The sequence below is a fragment of the Trichogramma pretiosum genome, unplaced genomic scaffold, assembly GCF_000599845.2.
Source record: "Trichogramma pretiosum strain Unisexual culture from Peru unplaced genomic scaffold, Tpre_2.0 scaffold155, whole genome shotgun sequence".
Classification (NCBI taxonomy): domain Eukaryota; kingdom Metazoa; phylum Arthropoda; class Insecta; order Hymenoptera; family Trichogrammatidae; genus Trichogramma; species Trichogramma pretiosum.
The window spans coordinates 123,557-135,558 of record NW_019640825.1 but is presented as its reverse complement, the minus strand read 5'-3'; the positions used below and the strand labels follow the sequence as shown (position 1 = coordinate 135,558).

Below are 12,002 nucleotides of genomic sequence, written 5' to 3'. Positions count from 1 at the left end.
TTATCAATTGTAAAATTGCTGAAGCAGTATCGAAACTATTTTTGTAAAAATATACTTGCTTCATCCTCTGCAAAGATGACAATGTAAAGTTTGAATGATCTTTGAATACTCTATTTGTATAAAATTGTCCAGTGATAAAATGTATTAATAAAAAAATAACGATATTGAACTATTCAACGACTTCGTTTCTCATTTCCCGCCTCGCGCGTCTCCGCTAGGCGCAGAATTCAAAAGCCTCGCGCAACAGGTAATAACGCACGCATTGATAACGCGTGTACCGTACATGTGTATAAAATTTGACGAATTTTCACCTCTCCGATTTCTGCAAAATCCTCGTGGAGGGGGAGTCGTATTTCCAATCTCGCGCGTGGAACCTGTGTGTAAGCCCTATACACAGCGTTGAAAAATTTCTCGCTCGATCATTCGTAATTCGACTCCAGAATAGCTCGGAATGCACAGAAAAGGTAAACGAGCACAAATCGCTCCTCGCGAGGAGGAGAAGAACCCCGTTATCGGGGGCATGACCTCGGAAGAGTCGGAGACGTCGTCGTCGTCGTCGCACGAAGAAAACCAAGACGACGACGCCGTCGGCATCATGTCCCAGTCCGACGACTCGATGGAAGACGAGGTCTTCAGCGGGGAGGAAAGCGCGGAGGTAGCGGACGAGGTCTCGAGCGACGAGGTGGAAGACGAGGTGGTGCAGCCGAAACCCGATCCGCGTCTCACCATGGAAATCAAGAAAAATTCGTCCGACAGTCAAGAGGATAAAGAGGATGACGAGGAGAAGGACGACAGCATGGACGCAGATTCGCACGCGTCGGGTACAAATTCGGATTCCGAAGTCAGTGATAAAGTCGCGAAAGGGGTGAGGTTCGATCGTGACGACGACGAAAAGGACGACGAAAAAGACGAGGAAGATGAGGACGACGAAGAAGAAGAGCCGGTAGAAGAAGTCGTTGAAAAAAAGACCAACAGTAAGAAGAAACAATCAGCAGAGAAGAAAGCCGTCGTCGCTAAGCAATCGTCGTCGAGTAAACCTCGCAAGCAGACGACCAACACCACCGGCAAGAGTACCAGTCGCGCGAAAAAGGATCCAGCCGCTACAGCTGCGTCCAATAATACAGCTACGTCAAAAGTAACAAAAAGCCGCGCTGCTGCTACAGCTACAGCTACTAGTGGCGGCAGTTCCGGCGCAACAGCCAAAGAATCGGCAGCGCTCAAGAGGAAGGCTACGACGTCCACCACCGAGGCCGCAGCCGCTGCATCGTCGAGCAAGCCACGAAAGATCGCCCGAGTCGCGAATAAAGAACCCGCAGCCAAGATGTCCGAGGTGAGCCTCTATAGAAATGTTTTTGTCTATTTTCTCTCTCTCTCTCTCTCTGAACTAAATCTTTTAATGAAAATATCGCGATGGCGCGCGCGTACGTGACATTTTTTTTATCTCGCTGCGCGCGGTTGCCAAGGGAGATCTTTGACGTCGAGATCAGGCGTTTTCGAAAATTAATAACCATATGCCTCTCGCTACGAAAATGACAATGATAATGGTTGATCACTCGGCCAAATATCAAATTGCGTTGCTCGTACGGCGTTGGTGCCCGTTACGAAGTGTGTATATGTACTCGAGGCGCCCGTGGTATTATTGTTTTCGTGTCGCTGATTTCTCGGAAATCACGGGGCCGAGTCATTAGCCCGAATCACGCGCGAGCCCGAACGCACTGGTTTGACGCGATTCTACGTAGAATGTAATTTTTTTTGTTTTTTTTCAAAAACTAAACCGATGAATCGCATCGTTGTTTCAGGTTTCGGCAAAGAGTCTCACGACCAAGGACATGATCATCCAAGCCATCAGCACCTTGAACGATCGCAAGGGATCGACCTCGCAAGCCATCAAGAACTATTGCGACAAGAATTACGAGATCACGGCCCAGCGCAAGCTGCTGATCGGCAAGCTCTTGAAGAAGGCCACCGACGACGGTTGGCTGGTCCAGGTGGCCGGCACGGGCATGAGCGCCAACAGCCACTGGAAGCTCAGCCCCGACATGAAGAAGGACTTGCTGAAGACCAAGAAGAAGGAGGAGAAGAAGAAGGAGGCCAAGGAGAACGGCGCCCCCCCGGCGAAACCCAAGATAGCGTTGAAGCACAAGATGGTGCGCAGCAAAGAGGACGACGCCGTGCCAGCCAAGAAGAAGAGGACCGCTGCTGCTGCCAGCGCGGAACCTGCCTCGAAAAAGAAGGTAGCCAGCAGCGGCGCTTCTTCGAAGAAAAAAGCCTAATTTATTTATGTCATTTCTAGTCCTATATGTAGTTTCTCGATTCCTATTATGTCAATGTAATTTGTTTTTATGTTTTTTTTTTTATTCTAGCGCACAAAAGATGCATACGATAAGTGTTTGAAAATTATGTTTAATTTTAGTCGATATATTAGAATATATAATTGATATGATTTGTTTGGAACAGATACTTTGTGACAGTATGAATTATTGTTAATTGAAGTTTTTGTGATACGTGAAGTGTTTGGAATGATTTTTGTAATCGAGGATTTTTTTATGTATTTTTTTTCTTTTGTGACAGTTCAAAAAAAAGAAAGCAATCTCTATGCAGTATTGAAAGCGTATGAATCAACGACAATGAGAAAAAATTTTTTTGTTTCGTTAAAACTACATAATTATTGAAGAAATAAATTAACGTTAAATTGAATATCTGTGAATCGTGATATCAACCCTTCATCCATCATTATCATCGAACTCTCGCGCGTTCTCTATTACCTACATTAAACACACAATGGACCTTCGTATATAACATGTAAATACGGCCACTTGGTGCAGAGACACGCACGTGGTGCCGCACGAAGCGCGTAAATACCGCATCGGCTGGCTACACTACTTTTTCGTAGTTAGTGTGTGTACACTGCAACGCATTTGACAGTCTAAATAAGTGGTACATCCTGCAGCCAAAAGTGCGTAAAGTCGATTGAAGAATTGCGGCTCGTCCACTCGACGAACTTGTTGCGCGATTATCCAGCGTCGGGGCTCGTTTCGATTATTTTCAAGGTGCTGTTATTGCTCGCGATACTATCAGTGCACGCGATAGGATGAGAAGAGAGGTTAAGAGACAACTGCGATCTTTGCGCATACGTGATGTTTGAAAATTGCTCATGAAATTCTTTTTTTTGCAGATAGCTCGAGTTCGTAACGTTACTGCGATACAAGGCTTTTGATTGTCTCGTGACTCTTATGTTGTAAAAAGGAAAAAATGGACGATCAGGAAGATCAAGCTATAGATTGGACTTTCATTCATAATCGGATTGAAGAAGAAGGATTGGACGACGAATATCCGGAACTCAAAGTAGGAACTCTTCAGAAAAGAACTCAGGCAGCCAATGATCATTTATCGACCAGATTAAGATGTTACAGAAATTACAACGATTACAAGGCAATGAAGACTAGTGTAAATTGTCAATACGAAGATTTTGCAGTTGAAATGGATGGTGACATTGGTGCCGATGAAGCATTGTTCAATTCCACGATGGATAGTAATTGTACAAAAATAAGCGATATACTTGTAACCAAAGATTGTTTTGTTTGGAACTACACGCTGAAAAAGCACAAAAAAAACTCATTTTCTGAGCAGAGTTCAACACTTTCTAATACAGGTGTGCAACAAACAAATTCCAGTTCTGTATCAACTGAAGAACCTGTGCGTCCTAAGCCACCACCAAAAAAATCAAAATCAAGTGGACAATTAAAAATTACTGAATGCTTAAATAATTCTCAAAAATTGAAAAGCTTGAAACCAAAAGATAGTAAGCAAAAAACTGTGAAAAAAGAATTACCCAAACAAAATGAAAAAACTGTTCAAAAGTCCACAAATAAAGGTGATCTGAATAATTTTGATGTAGTAGATGATACTTGGAATGATTTTGCACCTTCAGATATTCAAGGACACAGTACAAATATTTTTTCTGATACTGTTCAAGAAAAAAGTAACAAAAAAACTAATATCAAAAATAAGCAACAGCCTAAAAATTTGATTAGCCAAACTGGAGATTCAGGTATTGAAGAAGATACAAAAAGTGATAAATTAGGAAATGTAGCAAAAAGTAAAGAAATAGTTGAAAAAGTAAAAGTTGTAGAAAATGAAAAGTGTTTGAAAGATCAAAACACAGAAATCTCTCATAAATCACCACCTAAAATTATAGAAGATCAAACACTTCAAACAAGATTCAAAATTATTTGTAATCCATTTCAATCAAAAGTTTATAAAAAACTCATATTACCTAATGATGGTTTAAAAAGTGGGGCAGAAAGCAAAATATCTCACAAGATTTCTCATTCTTCTTCTGACAACCAAGCCAATAATGATAAATTGAAAAAAAGTAAATCATCAGATAAAAAACCAAGATCTCCGTACTTAATTAAAAAATACGAAGAGCTTAAAAAAATGAGAATAATGAAAGATTCTGATCATTCAGAAGAAAGTTCGTCAAATGAAAACAAGCTATCTCAAGAATCAGACATTGAGGACAATAATACTTCTTCAAATTCAATAAAAGTTACAGAAAAATTAAGCAACAAAGCAAAATCAATAGATGTAACAGATTTGAAAACAAATGAACTGGCAAGTGCTGATCAATTAATAGATGAAAATATGACCGATGACTATCAGAAATCTCCGGAAATCAAAGTTCAAAGTGAACTTAATATTAATAAAAACAATATGCTTACATTAAAAAATGGTGACATTGATCCTATATCAATTGCCCAAAATGGAAATGCATCTTTTGATGGCCAAAATGAACAATCTAGTGATGATGATGATATAATCTTACCAAGTCAAGATACTCACATTAAATACAAAAAGTACAAAAGTGAACAAAAACCAAGTGCCAGTGAAGATATCAATTTTAAAGTTGAAAGCAGCAAAATTAAACAGATGAAAGTAGACTCTGATAATTATAAAGAAAATAATAAGTTATCAAACAATAAAAATGACGTTGATAAACTTAAAAATTTCAATTCTGACAGTGATAGTGAAAAGTCTGATTTTGATACAAAAAATAATAAAAAAAATGTTAACAATTCATCTAAAGATAAAGATCATTCATCTATAAAGTTGAGTGTAACTAATGATTCAAGTTCCGAGGATTCTCTACTATCATATGGTAGAAAATCTTTGGAAAAGAAACCGTCTGATCAAGAAAATAATTCTATTAGTAATGATTATGATAATTTTGCTAATAGCGGTAGATATAGTACATCTGCTGAAAAGAAGGAGCAAGATTTAGACAGTGATTCTGACCCTGAAAGAATTCAACCTGGTCAAAAACAAATTGATTCAGATGTTTCCGACATAAATGATGATCAATTAATATCAAAAGAATGTCAAAATGAGTTTGATGCTTTATTAAATGGAGATGATAATTCTGATACCGATGGTTCTGCAATGGATAATAAATTGAGTACATCTAAAGTAACAATCCGAGGTGATTCAAGTCACAAAAAAGGTTTTGTTAGTTTATCTGACATAGAAGAAAATGAAAAGTCTTACGAAGTTAATAACAGTCAGGAAAATAATTTAAATGTTTCGGCTGTAAAACCCAAACTTTATGACTCTATTCTTAAAAGTAGAAAGTCAAATGAAAATGGAAACTTAGGTAGGCAAAGTTTGAAATTAAATCAGAATAAAGTGAGATTTCAATTTACTGAAAATTCCAACAAATCTAGTGACTCTGATCATTCTGAAGACAATAAAATGAACAGTAAAAAACTTTCATTAGTTAATGTAAAAACTGAATTACAAAAAAGCGTTCAACAAATTGTTCCGCTCACTCAAAAACCAAAAGAATTGAGTGATTCTGCAAATAGCTCTGATTCTGACAGTACTTCTAAAACGAAAATGAAAGAAAAAAATACTCAAAAGCCAAAGGTATCAAGTGATTCTGATTCTGATGAAGATTCCGAAAAAGAATTGGCAAAAATGCGGGCATCAGCTTTCTCTCAATTGACCACAAAAGCGAGCTCTGCAAGTGATTCAAAGAATTCCAAGCAAAAAAGCTATAGAAAATCTCCACCTCTGAGTCAAAAATCAAAAGTTTCCAGTTCTAGTTCTGAGGATTCTGACAAAGAATTGGAGAAAATGAAGTCAGCAGCTCTCTCTCAATTCTTCCCCAAAAAGGACTCTGATGACACACAAAAGAAATTGGATAAACCAAACTCGTCCATACTTTCTTTATTAGAGAAGGATTCCTCGAGTGATTCGGAAGCTAAGAGCGCTAAGAAAAATCAAAATTTGAAGGAAAAATCGGACTCTGAAGATTCTGATGCAATATTGGAGAGCATGAAGTCTTCTCAGTATAGTCAAAATAATACCAAAATAAGCCCTAAAAGTAAGTCGCCTAAAAAGTATGGAAAGCCATCGCATTTGACTCAAAAACCGAAGGCTACGAGTGATTCTGATTCCGAAGATTCCGAAAAAGAATTTAAAAAAGCAAAATCACCCACAAAACCGAACATTCATGTAAAGTCATTGCTTTTGGCACAAAAATCAAAGGTATCGAGTGATTCTGATTCGGAAGATTCCGAAAAAGAATCGAAAAAAATATTATCGCCTAAACAGAAGAAAAATGATAAAAAATCGTTGAGTTCAGATTCTGACAGTGCTACGCAAAGAAGAAAAAAAAGGAAAATCTCTCTATCGCTGACGAAAAAATCTAAGGTATCACATGATTCTAGTTCAGATGATTCTGAAATGGAATTCGAGGCGAAGAAACCAATAAAAAGTACAATATCTGCCCCTTTAACTCAAAAACCGAAAGTATCCGGTTCCAGTTCTGAAGATTCCGAAAAGGAGTTGGAAAAAATGAAGTCATCAGCTTACTCTCAACTGATCACCGGAGCAAGCTCTCCGAATTCAAAGAATTTAAAGCAAACAAGCAACAGAAAATCTCCACCTTTGACTCAAAAACCAAAAGTTTCCAGTTCTAGTTCTGAGGATTCTGAAAAAGAATTGGAGAAAATGAAATCAGCAGCTCTCTCTCAGTTTTACACTAAAAAAGGCTCCGACAGTGATTCAAAAAATTCTAAGCAAAACATCAATAGAAAATCTCAACCTTTGACTCAGAAACCAAAAGTTTCCAGTTCTAGTTCTGAAGATTCTGAAAAAGAGCTGGAAAAAATGAAATCATCATTACTTTCTCAATTCTCCGCCAAACAGGGCTCTGTCAGTGATTTAAAAAATCCTAAGCAAAACATCAATAGAAAATCACCACCTTTGACTCAGAAACCAAAAGTTTCTAGTTCTAGTTCTGAAGATTCAGACAAAGAGTTGGAGAAAATTAAATCATCAGCTCTTTCTCAGTCCTTCACCAAAAAAGGCTCCGACAGCGATTCAAAAAATTCCAAGCAAAACATCAATAGAAAATCACCACCTTTGACTCAGAAACCAAAAGTTTCCAGTTCTAGTTCTGAAGATTCTGAAAAAGAGTTGGAAAAAATGAAATCTTCAACTCACTCTGAATTGATTACCAAAGCAGACTCTGAAGATTCCGATGCTATATTGGAGGAGATGAAGTCTTCTGTGCACAGTCAAAACACTGCCAAGACAAGTCCTATAAGTAAGTCTAGAAATGATTCGAAAAATGAAAGAAAAATCAGTAATCCTATGGATTCTCTAATGCAGACTTCTGAGTCTGAAGATTCTGATAAAGAAATAGCAAAGATAAGATTATCCATGCATGATAGTAAAAGTCAGGAAAAATCAGCTCCAAATCTTTCCCCGAAGAAGCCAAAAGTGGAAGTGAAAAAGAGCGTTTCGGACGATTTTCAGTTGGACAGCAAAGAGGGCATCGATGTCAAGCCACCGAAAAAATCAAAGGGTCAAGTTCCGACGCACTTCACATCTTCTTCGAGCGAAGAGTCAGATTCGGAATCTGCACGCAAGTCGCTCGTGCGTACGATCGAAGATAACGAAAATCAAGCCATGTCTCAAGATATTTTCATGGGCCTTTCACAGATCGATTCCAATGAAAATAAACAAAGTACAGAGGAACAAGCGATTCAACAAGCAAGCATAGATAACGATCAATCTCATTTGGAAGAAAATTCAGAGCAGAAAGAACAGATACTACAAGCTGATTCAATCGTAGTTGAAGAGGTAAACGAAAAGCCCAAGGAACCGTCCAAAGAGAAACCGAAAGAAAAGCCAAAAGCAAAGCCAAAGGCCAAGCCAAAAGAAAAGCCAAAAGAGAAACCAGTGGAGGTATGTCAAGAGCTCAAGCTTTTTTTTTTTATTGCATTGATTAATTGATTTAATACATTAATCAATTAATTGTTTGAATTTCAGATTTCTCAGCTCGTTGAGATGGATCATTTACAAGAAAAATCATTTACAACAACATTTGCTCAGGATGATATATCATCAGATGAAGAAATATTCGTTGTCAATTTACCTAAAAATGTAAGTTTCTTTTACAAATTTATGACGGACGTATTTAACTTCATCAATTGTTATGTATTCACAGGCATTCAATACGAATTTAGTTGGTCAAAAATTGCATATTATAAGGGGGACTTTGTCAATTGGTGATAATAAGTATGTAGCTCAACAAAAGCAGAAATTACCCACGCTGTCATGCGTATTTAAAAAAAATGATAAATCTGACTCTTACAAAATGGGTGAGTAAAAGCACGATATTTAAATTTTTTAGTGCGAATAAAATACTAACATTATGACTATACTTTTCTAGTTAATATTCGGCCATGTGCATTCGTTACTGCAACCAGAAAAAAGCTTCACTCTGATTTGGATCAAACAGTTGAATTCAATGATTCGAAGGCAGACCTCGAGACTTCTGTAGACACGAGTATATTAATGAATGGTAGCAATCCAAGTAATGAAAGTGTCAAACAGACCCCAAAAAAGACACCGAAAAAATCACCGAAAAAGGACGAAAATAAAACTGACGCAGTTTCTGAACTAACTAAAACGCCTGTAAAAAATAACGAAAGTAAAACTGAAGAAAGTTCTGAACTGAAGAAAACTCCAGCTAAGAAAAAAGCACCTGCAAAACCTAAAAATAATGAAAACGCGGGTGAAGAAAATACCGAAGTGAAGAAAACACCAGCTAAGAAAAAAGCACCTGCAAAACCCAAAAATAATGAACTCGTGGGTGAAGAAAATACTGAAGTGAAGAAAACTCCAGCTAAGAAAAAAGCACCTGCAAAACCCAAAAATAATGAAAACGCGGGTGAAGAAAATGCCGAAGTGAAGAAAGCTCCAGCTAAGAAAAAAGCACCTGCAAAACCTAAAAGTGAAAACGCGGGTGAAGAAAATGCTGAAGTGAAGAAAACTCCAACTAAGAAAAAAGCACCTGCTAAATCTAAAAAGAATGAGATCGTGAAAGAAGAAAATTCTGAATTACCAGAAGCTCAGGTTGATATAAAATCGCCCATAAAAGTTATAAGGAACGATAGTGTAAAAGAAGATAATTCTGATTCAACTAAAGTTCCAGCAGAGGTAAAATCTCCCATAAAAGTTTCTAAGAATGATGGCGTAAACGAAGAAAATTCTGAATTACAGAAAACTCCAGTTAAGAAAAAAGCACCGGCAAAACCTAAAAAGGCTGAGAACACAAGTGAAGAAAATTCTGAATTGAAGAAAACTCCAGCCAAGAAACAAGCACCTGCAAAACCTAAAAAGAATGAGATTGTGAAAGAAGAAAATTCTGAATCAACAAAAGCTCCAGCTAAAATAAAATCTCCCAAAAAAACTGTTAAAAACGATAACGTAAGTGAAGAAAATTCTAATTTGACGAAATCTGCAGAGAAAAAGAAAACACCAGCAGAATTACCAGCTACAAAAGAAAATTCAAAAAAGAAAGCTGCAGCTCTTAAGAGAAAATCATCTGCGGCTCCTGAAGCAGTAGCAGCTAAGAAACCGCTTATTGAAAAATCAGAATTTACTACAAAATCAGATTCCGAATTCGAAGAGTTCAAACGGGTTAAAGTAAATACTGAAAGCAAAAAAGTTACTAATAAAAGTGTACTTTCTGCTTCACAAATCTCTTCCCCGTCAAAACCAGTAATAGTTCATGAAGATCTCAAGTTCAATGACTCTAGCTCAGATTCAGATGAAAATCGGAATTCCAGTCTGAATCTTAGCAAAAATACCATGTTCTCATTTCCAGTAGTTAATAAAAAAAAATTAAAAGCTACTGAAAATAAAAGTTTGGAAGCATCAAATTCGGATTCTGATGACGATAAGGTTGAAAAGCCTACGCATAATGCTGTATGTAATCTTGATGAATTGACTTCTGATACTGACAATGACATTCGTAAACCTGCCTTAATACGACCACTGAAGAGTCCCAAAAAACATCAAAAGAAAATAAAGGAAACGAAGACGAAGGAAATGAAAATTAAGGAAACGAAAATAAAGACGAAAGACATTTCAAGCGGAGACGAAACTTCTACGTCACAAAAGTTTGATGAAAAGCTTGCTAGTTTCAGCGAAAAAATATCAGCGAAAAATGAGACAAAAGTAAAAGATGACATTAAAAAAGTTGAAATCGTAGAAGATAATACAGAAGATACGTCGGTTAAGAAGAAAAAGAAAAAGAGAAAGAAGGAGAAAGAGCTTGTGGAAAACGGTGAGATAAAAGATGAAACTAAAGAAGAAATATTAGATGAAAATCCAAAAATTAGTAAGAAAAAGAAAAAGCAAACTGATAACGAGGAAATCAACGAAGAAAATGACGAAGTTTCAATGAATAAAAAGCCAAAAAAAAGTAAAAAAAATAAAAAGCTTGTAGAAGCTGAAACAATAGAAGAAAGTATAGAAGTTCCTTTGCAAGACAAGCCCAAAGTTAGTAAGAAAAAGAAAAACTTTGTCGAAGCGGTAACTGAAAATGAAGTCACTGAAGTTGAACAACCATCGAAAAAAGCCTCTAAAAAGCGCAAAGCTGAAAACGAGGCTGAAACAGCTCCGAAAGAGACAAAAAAGAAGAAAAAAGAAGCCGAAGCTGTCGTTTCTGCGCCAAAAAGGAAGAAAAAAGGATCGGAGCCGAAAAACCCACTGAATCAGGGTCAAATTATGGCTGAAATTCTCAACATCTGTGGCAATTATGCAGTCTCCGACGACACGGACACCTCAAAAATGGATTTGAGCGAGAACCAACTTTCTCCCGTGAAAAAATTTTATCAATCGTCGAGCAGCGACGGCGAGGACAACAAAGTGAAGTTACATAAGTCGTTCAAAGTTGAGGATAAAAACGACAGCGGCGGCAGCTACGTGTTCAGCGACGCGAGCCGCAAAAAGAAGAAAAAAAAGAAGAAGAGACGTTCGGAAAAATTTGAGCCGGTGCACTTTGACGAGTAAACGTGTGCCTCGATGAAATTTAAATATATATACTTTTCCACTCGCAGAGCTCTATTTTCAGGGCTCAGAGATAGCTAGGGTATATTTTAAAAATGAACACAGTCGACGATGAAATGGTTTATTCAAACATTTAGATCTTTTTTTTTCGTTCGTTCTTTATTATCATCTATACACCTAGGTGAAATTTGTACGTCTTGTATCGTCTCGTCTGCATGAGAGAAAAGAGAGAAAGTATTCGATGTTTAAAACGTACTTGTATTATATTTATGTATAAAAATTGACTTCTTTACTCTTTCATTTAGTCTGTTAACTCTCGTACCCTTTTTCGGCAACGCCAGAGGGTGGGAGGAGCCATAAATAAGTTTTTGTGTTAGAATTTTTAGTTTTTTTTTCTGTTTATAAAGTTGATTTAAAAAAAAAAAGTAAAAGAAAAGTTTATAATCGAGTGTATCGAGCCCAGTTGAATTGTGTGCGCGCACTCGAGAAGGGAGAGAGAGACAAAACGAAGTGTATCAACTCGCTTTTGTACGAGAATATGTAAAAATAGTATTTTTGCCGTACCTAATATATAATGCATACATTTATAAATCTGTTTTTACTTATTTTGTCTAAAAATAAAACTCATCACA

At 37.1% G+C, this 12,002-nt stretch overlaps 1 protein-coding gene across 1 annotated transcript; it reads left to right on the top strand.

Annotated features, from left to right (window-relative positions):
- Positions 1–401: 401 nt before the first annotated feature.
- Positions 402–11,961, top strand: LOC106652687 (titin-like). Its single transcript, XM_023463294.1, is given in 12 exon segments — positions 402–1,330; positions 1,800–2,267; positions 3,176–3,184; positions 3,247–3,561; positions 3,653–3,696; positions 3,786–3,946; positions 4,472–4,735; positions 4,833–4,922; positions 4,925–8,256; positions 8,341–8,454; positions 8,519–8,672; positions 8,744–11,961. Coding segments are annotated over 12 exon segments (8,460 nt in total). The 5' UTR covers positions 402–451; the 3' UTR covers positions 11,374–11,961.
- Positions 11,962–12,002: the final 41 nt, after the last annotated feature.